At 46.8% G+C, this 17968-nt stretch overlaps 2 protein-coding genes across 2 annotated transcripts in view; one reads left to right on the top strand and one right to left on the bottom strand.

Annotated features, from left to right (window-relative positions):
* Nucleotides 1–1370: 1370 nt before the first annotated feature.
* CUNH16orf90 (chromosome unknown C16orf90 homolog) lies at nt 1371–13103 on the bottom strand. Its single transcript, XM_027118359.1, is given in 5 exon segments — nt 1371–1442; nt 1444–1552; nt 1929–2197; nt 2199–2260; nt 13037–13103. Coding segments are annotated over 5 exon segments (579 nt in total).
* Nucleotides 12676–17968, top strand: part of IFT38 (intraflagellar transport 38) — a 29712-nt gene continuing 24419 nt past the window's right edge. Inside the window, exons 1-3 of the mRNA XM_027118358.1 lie at nt 12676–13194; nt 15546–15657; nt 16549–16633. Coding sequence (XP_026974159.1) covers nt 13173–13194; nt 15546–15657; nt 16549–16633 — 219 coding nt within the window. The 5' untranslated portion in view covers nt 12676–13172. The remainder of the gene's footprint in view (nt 13195–15545; nt 15658–16548; nt 16634–17968) is intronic.

The raw sequence follows: 17968 nt of genomic DNA, 5'->3' as shown, positions 1-17968 counted from the left end.
CCGGACTAGGAGCTGCCACCACCCAGGGCCGCATGCACACGTACAACAACCTGAAAAGCACCCAGGGACCAAGGTCTCCAGAATCTGTTGTACCAGGGTACAGGGGAAGGGCAGGGACCTGAGGGAGTTTTCCCCCATGTTTGGAAGGAGCCCAGCTGTCCTGCTGTCCAGAATGCCCTTGACACCATCATGTGTGGTCTGACAGAAGCCTGTGAGACGAGTAGGTCAGCCCTTGCCTGACCCAGGCTGCCAGGACAGGAAATCAGCCAAATGGTGAGGGTCACTGAGGCAAACCCAGGTTCTCCCATCTGTCCCCACAGGCTGAGGCCCAGTGATGTAGAGCAGGGGGTCTCAGCCCAAGAGATTCTGCCCCCCAGGGGACCTCAGACTCTCCAGAGATGTTTTTCATTGCCACACTGGGCAGAGGGCACTACTGGAATCTAGTGAGTGGAGGCCAGGGTCGCTGCTAAACATCCTGCAACTCACAGAACAGCCCTCGAAACAAAGAATGGCATAGCCCCAAATGTCAACAGGGCTGAGGTTAAGACCTCCTGATACAGAGGAGCCCATGCCTGGGTGCCTGGAGTCTAGCCCAGCTGGGAGAAGGGCTGTGCCCATTCTGCCTGGAGGGTCAGGGCAGCCAGGGGTCCCCAGGGAGAGTGAACTGAACCAAGGCCTCAATGAGGGGTGGCATGGGGTCAGAGCCAATGTCTCTGCCCAGGTTGGGAACTTGCTCTCCTCCCGACACCCTCCCTAAACTTGGCCTAACTTTCTCTGTCCTCTGCCCTCTCCACCCAGAACACCAAGCCCTGCTCTTAGGCCTGCTGAGACCCTGCCCACCCAGGAAGCCTGCCCAGAGTCCCACCCAGAGGAGGACGGCTCCCTCCTCAACTAAGGGTGGGAGCACCTCGGATTCCCCCAGGATCGACATGGAACTCTGCTCTCAGAACACAGGTGCCGAGGGACCATTTCTGTGGCTGAATTGGCCTGATGACAGACAGACCCAGGGACAGAAGGTGCAGGCCTTGGCTTTTATTGAGATTAGACCTGTAGGCTCCCCGGCCTCTTGGGAGCCCAACTCTCCACTCCGCCCAGCCTCCCAGGTACAAGTGGCCGACTTGAGTTGGAGCAGGCTGCAAGGGTACGCCCAGGCTTCTTTCTGTCCCTCCCGCAGGACCTCCTCATCCTTCTACCCTCGAGTTTTCCCAAGGCTGGCCTAGGCTCTGGTGCTGGGCAGCTGCCCAGGCATCTCGGTGTGGGGATGCTACTGGTGGGGGCTGAGCCCTTCCGCCTGGACCTGTGTCCTCCTCCTGGGCCATCCTTTCCCCTCCTGTCCTGAGCTGGGAGAACCAGCCCTGGCACTTGGATCCCTATGGCCTCTCCAGAGCCCCAGAGTGAGTTCTCTTGCTCAAGGGACATGTGGATTCCTCTGAGGCCCACTCAGGATCTCTTAGGCCTGAGCCCCAAGCCTTCAGGGGCACCGGGCTGGGAGGGGGCACCTTTGGCTGGGTCCATGCTGGAACTGGAAGCTGAGGAAAGCGGGGGTAGAGGAGTCACTTGGAGGGACCTGGGGGAGGCTTCCAGCCCTTCCTATGACCCCCGTGAACCTGGCATCCTTCAAAACCAGAGGGGAGGGGGCAATTCTCCTTAAAACCTGGGAGGGGAGGAGGAAGAGGGAAACACGTTTCAAACTGAAAGGACCCTTCTCTAACACGAACCCCTCATTTTACAAGTGGGGAAACAGACCTGGCCAGCGGGGGAGAGCAGTCCAAGGTCCCTCATCAAATGTAGAGCTGGGACAGGTACCCAGGAGGATTGGGAGTGGAGAGGGGTCACCTGGGTCCATCTGAGTGCCCAGCCCAACCCTGCCTGGGGTCTTCCCTTCCTGTCCTCAGCCCTGCATCACCTGGACAGGTGCTCACCTGTATTTCCCAGGCTGTCGAGCTTCCAGAAGGGCTGAGTGGTGACTGTTACCTGGTCCCAGAGCCCCCTGTGGTAAGTCCAGGGGCCAGACTGTGCCCTCGGGTTGTGGGAGGCAGCCCCCGGCCATGAGCTGGCTCAGCCAATGGCTTTCACACTGCCTGGCAGAATGCATGTGGCCTAGCAGGTAGAGAGCCAGGCCCCGGAGGTGGTGCAGGTTCTTGGGCTTGCTTCCCTGGGCACTGGGGCACTGCTGCTGCTAGGCCCCCAGCCCCCCCCACATAGATATTGGGTGGCATGTTGGGGTGACTGGTGTGTCCTCGGGCCCAGCTCACTGCATCTGTGGAGGGGAGAGCAGGAGATTGGTGGCTGGTGGGCCACAGCGGCCGTGAGGGGACAGTGTAGTCACATGCTTATGTGATGGGCTCCACCCCTGGCCTGCGGAGCCTCAGCTTACCTGTCTGTCAGATGGGCTCCGCCCCCTGTCTCCCACCTCCCTCACCCAACAAAGCACTCCTTCTCCCTCCTAACCAACAGGGAGGGCTGAGAAGCCTGAGTCTTGGCACCAAGATCTCTCTCAGGACTGCAGGCTCTTTCTGTCACCCTTTTTGCCCCCTACCCTAGAGAGAGCATTCTGGTGCCCAGGGTCACATGGCCTGGACTGGTGGCCATTCCCCTCTCCCAAGCTTGCATGTCCCTGAGGCCACCCTGGTGGCTTTGGGCCCAGGTCAGGACAGGAGGGCATCTCTCCTGCCACTCCTCCCCACAGCCTGGCACCTTCTCTTATGTGCAGCTGAGAGAATGCACAGACCAAGGCTTCCATGGAGGGCCAGCCAGGTGGGGGAGGGGCAGCCGGGTCTCCTGTGCAGCAGGACTGTGCTCTCCCCTGCCTAGGGGATGGATCTGCAGGTCTCCCTTGGCAACCAGCTCTGTGATGTCACAGGGAAGACTTCCGGTTTCCCAGATCCCTGAGTTTGGGAGAGGATGATGCTCAAGGGCAGGGGCAGGGTGGGAGGAGGACAAGGGAAGGGGGAAGAACCTTAGGGGAGGTCCCTGGTCGCTCTGGCTTGGGACAGGCCTGCCAAACATTCAGCTCTTGCAGGCTGAGGAGTCACTCCCAGGGGTGACTGCTTGGGATATCAGTTTCCTAATCCATGGATGGAAAATGAAGGTTTAGGGATGCAGACTTGGTGAGATCTGGGTCAGTGCTTTGAGCATGCTGAGAAGGTGGTATTGGGTGACTGGATAGGTCCCTTAATTTTTCTGTCCATTTTCCCATAAGTAGATGATGGGGTACTGTGGGATCATACCAAGTGTAAGGAAGGATTTGGAGGAACTGGAACTCTCATATGTTGCTGGGGGAATGTAAAATGGTACCACCAATTTGGGAAACAGTTTCTTAAAAAGTTAAACCTTCAATTCTCTATTCACAGATGACATGATCTTATACAGAGAAAAAAATTAATTCACACTAAAAAAAACTATTTGAGCTAATCAAACTCTCAGAACTAATAAGATTCAGCAAAGTCTCAGGATACAAGATCAACATGCAAAATTAACTGTATTTCTATACAGTAGCAAAGAGCAAAAAAAATAAAACAGGAATAAAATTAACCATGGAGGTACAAGACAACACTGAAAACTAGAAAACATTGCTGGGAAAAAAAAACTTAAATAAATGGAAAAAGATCCTGTTCATGGTTTGAAGACTTAATATTGTTAAGACAACAGTCCTTCCCAAAGTGATCTATAGATTCAATGCAATTCTTATCAAAATCTCAATGGCCTTCTAGGCAGAAACAGGAAAACTGATCCTAAAATTCATGTGGAATTACAAGGGAGCCCAAAAGCCAAAAACAATCTTAAAAAGTTTGAAGACTCAAGATTTCCGATTTCAAAACTTATTGCAAAGAATGCTACAGTAACCATAACTGTGGAACTGGTATAAGGCTAGACATCCAGACTAATGGAATAGAATAGAGAGCCCAGAATAATTTCATACATCTCTGGACAATTTATTTTCAACAGATCGCCAAGACTATTCCATAGGGAAAATAATAGTCTCTTCAACAAATGGTGCTGGGACAACTAGATGTTCAAAAGATACAAATGAAGAATGAAGCTGGACCCCTACCTCATACCATATACAAAAATTAACTCAAAGAAAACTCTTTGAAGAAATCCTCATCACCATGGATTTGGTAATGGATTCTTAGATATGACAACAAAAGCAGAAGCAACAAAAGAAAAAATAGGTAAATTGGACTTCATAAAAGTTGAAAACTTTTGTGTTGCAAAAGACAATGTCAAGGGCTTCCCTGGTGGCGCAGTGGTTGAGAGTCCGCCTGCCGATGCAGGGGACAGGGTTCGTGCCCCGGTCCGGGAAGATCCCACATGCCGCGGAGCGGCTGGGCCCGTGAGCTATGGCCGCTGAGCCTGCGCGTCCGGAGCCTGTTGCTCCGCAACCGGAGAGGCCACAACAGTGGGAGGCCCGCGTACCGCAAAAAAAAAAAAAAAAAGACAATGTCAAGAAGTGAAAAGACAGCCTACAGAATGAGAGAAAACATTTGCAAATCATATATCTGATTAGAGTGTAGTATCTAGAACACATAAAGAGCTCTTACAAGTCAACAACAAAAAGACAAACAACCCAATTTAAAAATGGGTGAAGAACTTGAATAGATATTTCCCCAGAGAAGATATACAAAGAGTCAACAAGCACATGAAAACATGTTCAACGTATTTAGTCATTAGAGAAATGCAAATTTAAACCACAGTGAGGGACTTCCCTGGTGGCGCAGTGGTTAAGAATCTGCCTGCCAATGCAGGGGACACAGGTTCGAGCCCTCGTCCAGGAGGATCCCACATGCCGTGGAGCAACTAGGCCTGTGTGCCACAACTACTGAGCCTGCACTCTGGAGCCCGCGAACCACAACTGCTGAGCCCAAGTGCAACAACTACTGAGGCCCACCCGCCTAGAGCCTGTGCTGCGTGACAAAGATAAGCCACTGTAATGAGGGGCCCATGCACTACAACAAAGAACAGCCCCCACTCGCCACAACTAGAGAAAGCCTGTGTGTAGCAACGAAGACCCAATGCAGCCAAAAATAAATATTTTTAAAAATTATAAAAAGTAAACCACAGTGAGACACTACTTCTCACACATGAGGCTGGCTATAATTTAAAAAACCAACCAAACAACCCCCCAGAAGATAAGTGTTAATGAGGATGTAGAGAAATTGAAACCTGCTTATACTGCTGGTGGGAATGGAAGGTGGTGCAGCCACTAGGGAGAACAGCTTGGCAGTTCCTCAACAAGTTAAACATAGAACTACCATATGACCTAGCAATTTCACTCCTAGGTATATACCCAAAAGAGTTGAAAACAGGGCTTCCCTGGTGGCGCAGTGGTTGAGAGTCTGCCTGCCGATGCAGGGTATGCAGGTTCGTGCCCCGGTCCAGGAAGATCCCACATGCCATGGAGCGGCTAGGCCCGTGAGCCATGGCCGCTGAGCCTGCGTGTCTGGAGCCTGTGCTCCGCAACGGGAGAGGCCACAACAGTGAGAGGCCCGCGTACCGCAAAAAAAAAGAAAAAAAAAAAGTTGAAAACGGGTATTTAAATAAATACTTGTACACAAATATTTATAACAGCATTATTTATAGTAACCAAAGAGTAGAAACAACCCAGAAGTCCATCAGCTAATGGATGGATAAACAAATTGTAGTCTGTCCATACAGGGAAATATTATTCAGCTGTAAAAATAATGAAGTACTGATACACAGGGCAACATGGATGAACCTCAGAAACATAATGCTCAGTGGTAGAAGCCAGATGCAAAATGCCACATATTTTATGATTCTATTTATACGAAATATGCAGAATGAATAAATCCAAAGTGACAGAAAGCAGGTTAGTGATTACCAGGGGTTATGGGGAAGGAGAAATGGGGAGAGGCTGCTTAGTTGGTGTGACATTTCTTTTGGGGGTGATTAAAATATTTTGGAACTAAATAGAGATGGTGGTTGAACATTTCAAATGTATTTAATGCTACCGAATTGTACACTTATAAGGGCAAATTTTATGTTATGTATATTTTATCACAATAAAAATAAGTAAATGACCAGCACCACTTAAAACTATCAAGGTCATCAAAAACAAGGAAAGTTTGAGGAACTGTCACAGTCTAGAGAAACCTAAGAAGACATGATGACTAAATGTAATGCTGTGTCCTGAATCAAATCATAGAACAGGAAAAGGACAGTAGGTTAGAAATGAGGAAATCTGAACTTTAGTTAATAATAATGTATCAGTATTGGTTCATCAGGCAAATGCACCATACTAATGTAAGATGTTAACAATGGCGGGGGTGAGGGAGAGATGGAATATACAGGAACTCTGTACTATCTTTGAAACTCCTTTGAAAGTCTAAAACTGTTCTAAAATCAAAAGTCCATTGAAGGGCTTCCCTGGTGGCACAGTGGTTAGGAATCTGCCTGCCAATGCAGGGGACACGGGTTCGAGCCCTGGTCTGGGAAGATCCCACATGCTGCGGAGCTGCTAAGCCTGTGTGCCACAACTACTGAGCCTGCGCCCTAGAGCCCGCAAGCCACAACTACTAAAGCCCACGCGCCTACGGCCTGTCCTCCACAAGAGAAGCCACTGCAATGAGAAGCCCGCGCACCACAACAAAGAGTAGCCCCTACTCGCCGCAACTAGAGAAAACCCGCATGCCTCAATGAAGACCCAACGCAGCCAAAAATAAATAAAATTAATTTATTTTTTAAAAAAATTATCGAAGGGCTTCCCTGGTGGCGCAGTGGTTGAGAATCCGCCTGCCGATGCAGGGGACACGGGTTCGTGCCCTGGTCCAGGAGGATCCCACATGCTGCGGAGCGGCTGGGCCCGTGAGCCATGGCCGCTGAGCCTGCGCGTCCGGAGCCTGTGCTCCGCAATGGGAGAGGCCACAACAGCGAGAGCCCCGTGTACAGCAAAAAAAAAAAAAAAAAAAAATTATTGAAAAAGAAAAAAAGTTAAACATTCACTTGCCTTATGACTCTATGTCATTCATAGGTATTTATTCAAGAGAAAAGAAAGCATATGTGTCTTTATAAGGATTTCTACATGAATGTTCATACCAGCTTTATTTGTACTAGCCCGAAACTGGAAATGCCCAGAACAGGTGATGTGTAAATAAACTGTGGTGTATCCATACAATGGATATACAACTCAGCAGTAAAAAGGAATGAATTACCGATACAGGCTACAACCCGGATGAGTCTCAAAATAATTATGCCAAGTAAAAGATGCCAGACAAAAAGGAGAATATGTTGTGTGATCCCATTTATATAAAACCCGAGAAATACACCTGTGTACAGTGACAGAAAGCAGAGGAATGGTTGCCTGGGGTAGAGGGAGTGGCAGGAGGTAGACATTACAAAGGGGTGGGACACAGGAAAACAGGTAGCAGATGTGTTCTCTATCTTGATTGTGGGGATGGTTTCTTGTGTGTATACACTTGTCAAAGCTTATTAAATTGCACACTTTAAATATGTGCATTTTATCTTATGTTAAAAAGCTGTTAAAAAATGTAAAAACCGAGGGAGGAAGCTCGGTGCTCCCTCCATGCCCTGCCAGCTACAGTGGTTGTCAAGTGCTGTCTGCCCATCACAGCCTCCACTGTGTGTGTCAGGCATCACAACCTCCACTGTGACATTGAAGAATCTAAGTCCCCCAGAGGTTGAGTAACTTCCCAAGTCACAAAGCTGACTGCTTTAGAGACTGCACTAGGTGCCCTGTGCACACCAGTTTGCCCTAACTTACACCAGATCTGGTGGACTTCAGGCAGCCTGTTGTGTCAGCTCTGAACTGGGCATCACAGCCAGCACAGAGCATGGGAGGAGGGCAGGGGACGTGGCCTTTCCTGAAAGACCTTTCACTTCACTGGGGTGAGGCATTGTACTCCGACTCACTCATTCAGTCTCAACATGTATGTTCTGAGAGCCTGTGTAGTGCCAGATACTATTGTAGACTTGGGGAGAGAGTTGAGTAGGACAGAGAAGATATCTGTTTCCACAGTGCATACATGTCCAGATCAGAGACACAGAAGAGAAGCAAGCGAGATGTTTCCAGGTCATACTACGAAGAAAATAAAAGAAGGTGATATGACAGGGAGGGGGCTGGGAAGGGTCTGCTTTGGTGCAGATGGTCCAAGAGGCCTCTTCACAAAGACCTGAAGAACTTGGGAAGAGCACTCCGGACAGAGTGAACTACTTGTGCAAAGGCCAGAAAGCAGGAAGAAGGTGGGCGTGTTCAACAGGAAGCCAGGGAGGGGAGATGGAGGGAAGGGAGCAGAGGAGGCACAGCAGGCACAGCTCAGAGGGCTGAGTTTTCTTTGAACAGTGATGGGAAGCCATTGGATAGGTTTTTTTTTTAAGCTTTTTTGTTTTTAGTCATGCTTAGTGATATAATATTTTATTTTATTCTATTCTATTCGCCATGCCACGCGTCTTGTGGGATCTTAGTTCCCCGACTAGGGATAGAACCTGGGCCCCAGGTTCGACAGGGCAGTGAAAGCGCCCAGTCCTAACCACTGGACCCCCAGGGAATTCCCAAGAGATACAATTTTAGATGTGGTAAAATTAACCCTTTTTAGTGCACAGATCTATGAGTTTTGACAAACGGCTACTGTCATGTAATTACCACCACAATCAAGATATAGAACAGTTTCATCACCCCCAAAATTATTTTGCACCCAACTCTTCCTGGCAATCACTGATTTATGTTTCTATATTTTCATCTCATTCTGATTGTCACATAAATGGAATCGTACAGTATGAAGCCTTTTTTTAAAATAAATTTATTTTATTTATCATTTTTGGCTGCGTTGGGTCTTCGTTGCTGCGTGCAGGCTTTCTCTAGTTGCGGCGAGTGGGGGCTACTCTTCGTTGCAGTGTGCGGGCTTCTCATTGCGGTGGCTTCTCATTGTGGTGGCTTCTCTTCTTGCGGAGCATGGGCTCTGGGCGCGCGGGCTTCCGTAGTTGTGGCTTGCGGTCTCTAGAGCGCAGGCTCAGTAGCTGTGGCGCACGGGCTTAAGTGCTCCGCGGCATGTGGAATCTTCCCGGACCAGGGCTAGAACCCATGTCCCCTGCATTGGCAGGCGGATTCTTAACCAGTGCACCACCAGGGAAGCCCTTTTTAAATATCTTTATTGGAGTGTAATTGCTTTTCAATGTTGTGTTGGTTTCTGCTGTACAATAAAGTGAATGTATACATATATCGCCATATCCCCTCCCTCTTGAGCCTCCCTCCCACCCTCCCTATCCCACTCCTCTAGGTCGTCACAAAGCATCGAGCTGATCTCGCTGTGGCATGCAGCAGCTTCCCACTAGCCATCCGTTTTACATTTGGTAGTGTATATATGTCAGTGCTACTCTCTCACTTTGTTCTAGCTTCCCCTCCTCCCACCGTGTCCTCAAGTCCTTGTACGAAGCCTTTTGAGTCTGGCTTCTTCCAGTTAGCGTAAGACATTGGAGATTCATCATTGTCCTTGCGTATTTTAGCTCTTTGCTTTTTTAAAATTGCTGAGTGGTAATCCATTGTGTGAATGTACCACAATGTGTTTATCCATTGATAAGTTGAGGGGCACTTGAGTGGTTTCCAGTTTGGGGCAATTATAAAGCTGCTCTCAACATTTATGTATAAGTTTTATGTGAACATAAGTTTTTATTTCTCTTGGGCAGATACCTGGGAGAGAGACTGCTGAGCTGTATGTTGTATATGTTTAACTTTATTAAGAAACTACCAACTGTTTTTTCAAAGTGGATGTACCGTTTTCATATTCTCACCAATAGTGTATGAAAGCCCAATTTGCTCCACATCCTTTCAATTCCTTGGCACTGTCAGGGTATTTGTGGTTTTTTGTTGTTTTAGCTATTCTAATAATTGTGTAGTGATATCTTGTGGTTTAATATGCATTTCTCTAATGACTAATAATCTTGAGCATCTTTTCCTTACTATTTGTAATGAAATAAAATTCATATTTTAAGGCAAGACAAGAAGATTTAAACATAAATTTTTTTCTGCCCATTTGGGCCTCCTCTCTCCCCTGTAGTGTGCATTGTGTATCTATATTATGCATTAACCAGACCTCCCCAGCAGCAGAAATACCTGCTCAGCCATAAAGCTCAATTTTTCTTCTTCTGATGCCAGTTATATAACTCCTTAGAAAACATTCCTTTCTCAATCTTGTAAGGGGTCATGATGCAGATATCTTTGGTGAACTTTGTGTGCAATGCCAATATAACATTTCCCTTAAAGATAGCGATTGGTGCAGAACACACTGGGTCAGATGATCTGGGGAGATACTGGGCCACACCTAATGGAAGTTCTTAGCTTAAATACCTACTTAGGACCTTATTAATGTTACTTGTATTCTGTCTATTTTGCAAGATTATAGTTTCTTGTATTACTGAATATGTGACTGAGCCTCTGATGAAAATGACTAGGCTACTTGAAACAATTGATCAAATATACAGTTCTATAACATTGAAGATTTTTTTCTTTTTTTGGCCACACCGCGTGGCTTGCAGGATCTTAGTTCCCTGACCAGGGACTGAATCCAGGCCCTTGGCGGTGAAAGCGCAGAGTCCCAACCACCGGACCACTAGGGAAGTTCCAAGATTGATGATATTAATAGTGTAACTCTAGATACGGGAAAAAGCAGTAAGAGAGAAGCATCTCCTGGACCATAAAAGACTAGAAAGACAGGCAAGGTGGTCCAGAGGCTTTTGGCTACTGTTAACAGTCCAGTGATAGCACATTGCGTGGCCTATCAATGAAATCCTTGCTTGACCTGGGTATGAGCATTCCTAGAGCCGTGGGACAAACTGGTCATGAAATGCTTCCTAAACCGTGGTAGAAATTAAGATGGAAAAGGAGGAGATTGTAAAACAAAGAATGTTGCTCACCATCCAATTCTACAAGAATTGAGTCATTAGTCACTACAGTCACTGATTTACAACACACCCTGAAAGAAATTCAGGGCCAGTATCAGGATGAGGCATTTTGTGCTCTGGGAAAACTGGCAGAACTAGCTCTCAGATATTTTCGGGAGAAAATTTTATGAACTCAGTTTCTTGCATCTTCCCATACTTAGAAAAGCACTACAGGGCTTCCCTGGTGGCGCAGTGGTTGAGAGTCCGCCTGCCGATGCAGGGGACACGGGTTCGTGCCCCGGTCTGGGAAGATCCCACATGCCGCGGAGTGGCTGGGCCCGTGAGCCATGGCCGCTGAGCCTGTGCGTGCGGAGCCTGTGCTCCACAACGGGAGAGGCCACAACAGTGAGAGGCCCGCGTACCGCAAAAAAAAGAAAAGAAAAGAAAAGAAAAGCACTACAACCATTAACTAAGATATCTGCTCCTCATGAATAGCAGTAACCTTCTGCCAAGATGTATGCTTGACTGCACCTACCCCTTAGTCAAAATCACTACATACTAGCCTCCCCCTTTCCTCTTTGGAACATCCTCAGAGCTTTCTGAAAGACTGTCTCCCTGATTATAATCCTCAGGCTGGCCCGAATAAACTATGCATTTCTTAGATTGACTATTGATTAATTTTTTTTGTTGACATTTGCCACATCTTCCCTTGTGAAGTATCTGTTTTAAGTTTTTTGTCTACTTTCTTGTCTTAATTTTTTTGAAACAATTTTTGACTGGGCCGTGTGGCATGCAGGATCTTAGTTCCTGAACCAGGAATGGAACCCATACTGCCTGCAGTGGAAGCTTGGAGTCTTAACCACTGGACCACCAGGGAAGTTCCTTTTTCTACTTTCTAACTGGATGGGTTTTTTTACTGAGTTTTGAGAGTGTTATGTATTTTGGATAGAAGGCTTTTTATCAGATGTGTTTTGTGAATTTATTTTTCTAGACTCTGGATTATCTTTTCATGTTCTTAGTGTATTGAAGAGCAGTTTTAAATTTTGATGAGGTGCAATTTATCAAAAAACATTTTTTAAGAGGATGATACTTTTGGTATATCTAAGAACTCTTGTTTAACCCAGTCAGAAAGTTTTCCCCATAAGTTTTCTTCTGGAAAAGTTATATTCGGTTGGCCAAAAAGTTCATTCCGGTTTTTATGTGCGATATTAACGAACTTTTTGGCTAACCCAATAGTTTTTAGGTTTTACTCTTAGGCAAGGGTGGAGGTTCATTTACTTGCATTTCCAACTGTTCCAAAACCATTTGCTGAAAGATTATTCTTTCTCCACTAAAGGGCTTTACCATCTTTGTTCTAATGACCATGTATATGTGGGTCTATTTCGGGACTCTCTTTAAGGTCCTGTGCCTTTATGTGTCTGTTACTTCGCCAAAACCAATGCAGGGGCGGAGGGCGTCCCGCGGGTGTAGTCCCTCGTCTTCGCCTACCCTTCTGGGCTCAGCTCACTTCGCCTCCCCAGCCCTTGCTGTCACCTATCCCCAACCGTGGCAGCCCAGTAGAGAAGACTCCCAAGTTAGATCACAGCTCATCTGGCCACATGTTGGGCGCGGTCCTCACCCCGGAGCCGCCCTCTCCCTCCACCAAGAGCAACTACAGCTCCAGCTGCCAGAGTTCACGGTTGCCAGGACAACCGCCGGCGCGCGAAGACCCGGGTCAGTTTCCGGCCTGTCGTGAAGAGCGAGACGGCTGCGCACGCGCAGATGGCTGTCGGGCCTGCTCTCGCCGCCCCGCGGTCAGCGCCTGCCTGCGACTCGCAATCTGTGGCCTCAACTGCTTCACGCTGCAGGCGCTTCTTGCGGGTTTCGGACGCGGGCGCGGCCAGCCATTTTACACATGCCAGAGAGAAGTGTGCTGGGCACAAGACACAGGCTGGAGACCCGGCTTCGTGATATTATGTACATTCTTTCTAGAGGAGTTTAGGAGGAAATGAGAAGTAGTACGTAGGGTGCCTCGCACAGCGTCAGGCACTTAGTAGGTCCTCAGGACATGTCAGCCAGTGCCAAACGTCTGCAAACTGTGTAAAGTGGGCCCGGCCCACTTTACAGGGGACGTCCCTCCCTCAGCGTCGCGGGACGTCCCCTGCCGGCTGCCCTTTCTCTGGTGCGCATGGAGCATGCGCACACAGCCCGGCCGTTTCGCCTCCAGTCCTGTTTGGCCCCGGCTGCGCGCCGTAGAGGGCTCCGTGCATTGCCATAGAAACCCATGAGTGCTGAGGGGCAAGCGGCGGAGACTCCGGGATCCTGAGGACCAGGGCGCCATGTCTTTCCGGGACCTCCGCAGTAAGACAACCCTGACCCCTGTGACCTGCGGTCCTCCCGAGACTCGGGGCTCCGGCCCGCCGGCTTGCCTGTCTGAGCCCCGCTAAGGCTCTCGCGCTGGAGCCCCCTCCCGGGCCTCTGCGGCTCGGGGGCGCCCCTGGCCCGCCGCCCCCCAGGCTGAGCGCCCCAGCCCTGTCTCAGCCCTTTCTGCGATGATGGGAGGTTGTGTATGTGTATGCGGCTAGTGCGGCTGAGGAACCGAAGCTTTAATTTTATTTAACTTTAATTGACTTATGGGTCTGTTCGCTACTGTATTGGAAAACGCAGAGACCGTTTTTGAGTTGGGTTAGCTTAGAGCTCCGGGAAACGAACAACAACCGAGGAGGGGGCTGGTGAATAATAATTGAGGCTTCGGTTTTTTCGAGTTTTTATGATCTGCCAGGTAGTTACTGTCTTATGTGTGTTCATCGTTTCATTCACTTCTCTGAACAACTGTGCACCTGTGTTTAGAGATGAGGAACTGGGCAGAGAGAGGTCAGGTCAGGGGACACAGGTGGTAAGAGCTGGCGCTGAAGTGTGAAATCAGGGTGTCTAACCTCCAAAGCTTGCATCTTTTCTAAAGGGGCTGGTGAGGAGAAGGGAATCCAAGTGCCTTTGCTAGGAGGGTGGGGTAATGGAAGAATGGGGAAAAGAGAATTAGTTACTACTACTTTGGGGGACACCTGTTACACACCAAACATTTTACATTCAGTATCTTATTTTAGTCCTCACTGTAACAGTAAGGTGGCTTGTATAAGTTTCTGGATGAAATACTTTGAGGCAGAGAGGTAAAGTAGTTTGCTTTAGGTCACACAGCTAGAAGTGGGTGGAAACGAGGATCAAAAGGTAGGCCTGTGTGAAGGAATCTCTTGCCTTTTATACGCTTTCATTTTCTGAATCTGAAGCAGTTCAGCCAACTGGCTCCACCTGCATAGGTGTAGCAGGTGATTGCCGATTTGGTGTGATCTGAGGGGCCTCTTTAAGGCCAATTTTCTAACAATTGCTGGTGCCTGAAATTTCCCCATTAAAGATTACTCCTTTCAGTTGTGAATTGCTCTTTTTTCTATAATGGAAATATATAGGAAGAGGCATCACATTTTATTAATGCCTATTAGCACTATTGTGTGAATCTGTGCCCTCTGGGAGTTGGAGGTTCTTGGTGACCTTGTGTTGTAGAGACAAGTTTCTCCTTCCTCATAGTTGAGGGAGGCCAGCCTTGTGCTAGGGGATGTTGAATGGAGTTGTGTTGGTTAAAGTGTACAAGAAGGGGATTTCTGAGCATTTTGACCTTAAATGAATGCTGTACATTATGCAATTCATGGTAAGATTCTTATTCAGATTGTCTCCATTTTAACAGTAATACTGTAGAATTAACAGAACTGCACTGCTACTTAGCGGCAAGAAGTGTTTAGGGCTTACTGTGTGATGGGAAGGCTGCTGCTTTATTTTCCATTGCTCTATTTAAATATCCCCCAAAACAGCAACAGAGGCCCTCTGCTTCTCTTTCCTCTGCTTATGCTTTCTCTTCTGTTGTCTTGTGAAATCCAGACTAATCTCCAAGGCCCAAGTAGCTTATTTGTGAATGTCATTGGGACATCTTGAATATCCACCTTCAAGAAGAGTGAAGACAGACATTATTTAGCCAGAAGCACACTGAATACAGGTCTTAGCACATCGTGGGAACTAAAAAGATGTTTTATTTCCAAGTCTTGCTTAAAGCTTAGTGACTGCAGCATCTGGTATCAACATGTATTAGTATTACTGTTTCTTAGTCTGTCTCATAATACATCTAAATACTGCTCAATAGTTCAATCATTTTCTTGAAGATTTCTCTAAATACAATGCAACTAATGTTTAAATTTTGTGTTATTAAGGTCCTATATGCTCAGTGGGAAAAAAAAGTCAACTCAGAAATAACACAAAAAACACAGAAATAACACACAAAACTTCACCCTACCACCATCACACCCCCCCAAAAAAAACCCACGGTTAACATTTAAACCGTGACCAGGTAATTCTCATTTTGAGTGGTAAAGAGAAAGATATCCGAGAGATAAATGAGGTATCCAAGAGAGAAATTAAATTCACAGCCAATCCCTAAACCCCATTTCAATGTACAGTTTCCTCTTCTCCCATTGAATTTAAATACATGTTTTTCAGGAAGCAGATTAGGTATTTTAACTTTTATCTCTTTTTTTCTTTCCTTCTTAGTTGATAAATAGTCCATAAAAGTGTCAGTAGGTTGGGAGTAAGAAGAGAAAGCAAAGTGTCTGCATTCATAAGTCGTTGCTGTTTGACGAGGAACTGACTACATTGTGTTTTACCTTGGACAGACTTTACAGAGATGATGAGAGCCTTGGGATACCCTCGACATATTTCTATGGAAAATTTCCGCACGCCAAATTTTGGACTTGTATCTGAAGTGCTTCTCTGGCTTGTGAAAAGGTTAGAACTGCACTTTACTGAGGTCTTAAGAATGTATATGAGATGTTATTCATTAGCTACCTAGAAACAGGATGCTTTTGTGTAGCAAAAGGAAAAGTTCAATAAAATTTGACAGACTTGGTTGTAACCTGTTAAAAATCAGTTGAGTTTAAAGAATGCTGTGGGAGAAGGGAGTGTACCAGGCAGCGGTAAAAGGAGAATGTTTCTCAGTAGGAAGCCGACACAGGGGTGCTGGTCCGCATTCTTCTTCATCCCCTCACCTTCATCAGGGAGTGACAGGACCTCCTTACACATTCTGCTGAGTACCTGGCTTGGAAATAATTTAGATTTCATTTTGTGTGAAAAATCTAATATGATTCAGGGTTGGCAAACTTTTTTGCTAAGGAGATAGTCAATATTTCAGGCATTGCAAGCTACATAAGATCTCTGTCATGTATTCTTCCTTATTTTTTTTATAACCTTTGAAAAATGTAACAAACCCTTTTTAGTTTGCGGGCTGTTCAGGAAGAGGCCAAGGGCTGCTGTCTGTTGACCCCGGTGTGTCATCAGTTACTCGAAGAAAGGAACTCCACTGGGTCAAGGGCAGGCAGCCAGAGTAATAGTTCTGATTATTTTAATGGAACTTTACAGTCTGAGATAGATTTAATTTTGTAAGCTGAGCCCCGAATTTGATTTTTGAAATTTGTTAAACCTATTTTTAGGTGAAGATTTGTTCTCTTGAATGTTTGGTATTTTGTGTTGCTTCTGAAGCCTTTCTTACTCTTACTGCCTTAGCTGGGAACTCAGAGCTTCCTGTTACAGATCCACTGTCCTCTCAGTTGCTTTACCTTCTCTTTTGTGAACTTTATACTTAATTACCTTGTGTCTTCTCTCTCTCTCTCTCTGCAATAGGTATGAACCTCAGACTGACATCCCTTCTGATGTTGAGACTGAACAAGACCGAGTTTTCTTCATTAAGGCAATTGCCCAGTTCATGGTTGGTTCACAGTTTTTTGATGGAGTTGTAAAATTAAATACATTAGAAGGAGATGAAGCCTAGTTAGAGCTGCTTTCAGATTTCTTTTTTAAAAGTACTTTTTCCTTCTATTTTTTAAAAAATTAATTAATTACTTTTATCTTTGGCTGCGTTGGGTCTTTGTTGCTGCGCAGGCTTTCTCTAGTTGTGGCGAGCGGGGGCTACTGTTTGTTGCAGTGCGCAGGCTTCTCATCACTGTAGCTTCTCTTGTTGCGGAACACAGGCTCTAGGTGCGCAGGCTTCAGTAGTTGTGGCACACGGGCTCAGTAGTTGTGGCTTGTGGGCTCTAGGGTGCAGGCTCAGTAGTTGTGGTACATGGGCTTAGTTGCTCCGTGGCATGTGGGATCTTCCCGGACCAGGGATCAAACCCATGTCCCCTGCATTGGCGGGTGGATTTTTAACCACTGGGCCACCAGGGAAGTTCCAGATTTCTAAACACACTCCATTACCAGACTTCTGTGGAGCCATTTTACCAACAAAGTTTTCTGGGTTTTTTGTTTTTAATTTATTATTTGTTAAGAAATTTAGAGTCCCATGCCCCAGCGGCCATTGGTCCCTACAGTCAGGCTGTGTTAGTTGGCAGGACCATTTACGTTTCAGGACAGCTAGGCATGGACCCTGCAAATGGACAGCTTGTGCCAGGAGGGGTGGCAGAAGAGTCTAAACAGGCTCTTACAAACATGGGTGAAATTCTGAAAGCAGTAGGCTGTGAGTTCACGAATGTGATAAAAACAACTGTTTTCCTAGAGAACGGACTTGAGGTTATGGGGAGGGGGAAGTGTGAGCTGTGACAGGGCGAGAGAGAGTCATGGGCTTATACACACTAACAAACGTAGTAAGGTAGATAGCTAGTGGGAAGCAGCCGCATGGCACAGGGATATTGGCTCGGTGCTTTGTGACAGCCTGGAGGGGTGGGATAGGGAGGATGGGAGGGAGGCAGACGCAAGAGGGAAGACATATGGGAACATATGTTTATGTATGACTGATTCACTTTGTTATAAAGCAGAAACTAACACACCATTGTAAAGCAATTATACCCCAATAAAGATGTTAAAAAAAAAAAAAAAAAAACTTTTGCTGGCTGACATACTGTCAATGACGTCTACAGGCAATATTTCCAGAGTAGTTTTCCTGTGAGAGCTGCTTACCAGGTTGCTGCTTTGCCCAAAGGAGGCCGTGTTGAAATTGAAGCAGTAGCTGTTCCAGGACATCTTGTGACAGCATCACTTTAAGTGGGCCCAGGATTATTTAGTCTGGAATTTTAAAAATGTTTTAAAATTAACATCTTAATTTTTA

This window comes from Aethalodelphis obliquidens, unplaced genomic scaffold (assembly GCF_003676395.1).
Source record: "Aethalodelphis obliquidens isolate GAN/ISIS:26980383/991018 unplaced genomic scaffold, ASM367639v1 scaffold18, whole genome shotgun sequence".
In the NCBI taxonomy this organism is placed as follows: Eukaryota; Metazoa; Chordata; class Mammalia; order Artiodactyla; family Delphinidae; genus Aethalodelphis; species Aethalodelphis obliquidens.
This window is presented reverse-complemented; position numbering and strand designations above follow the sequence as displayed.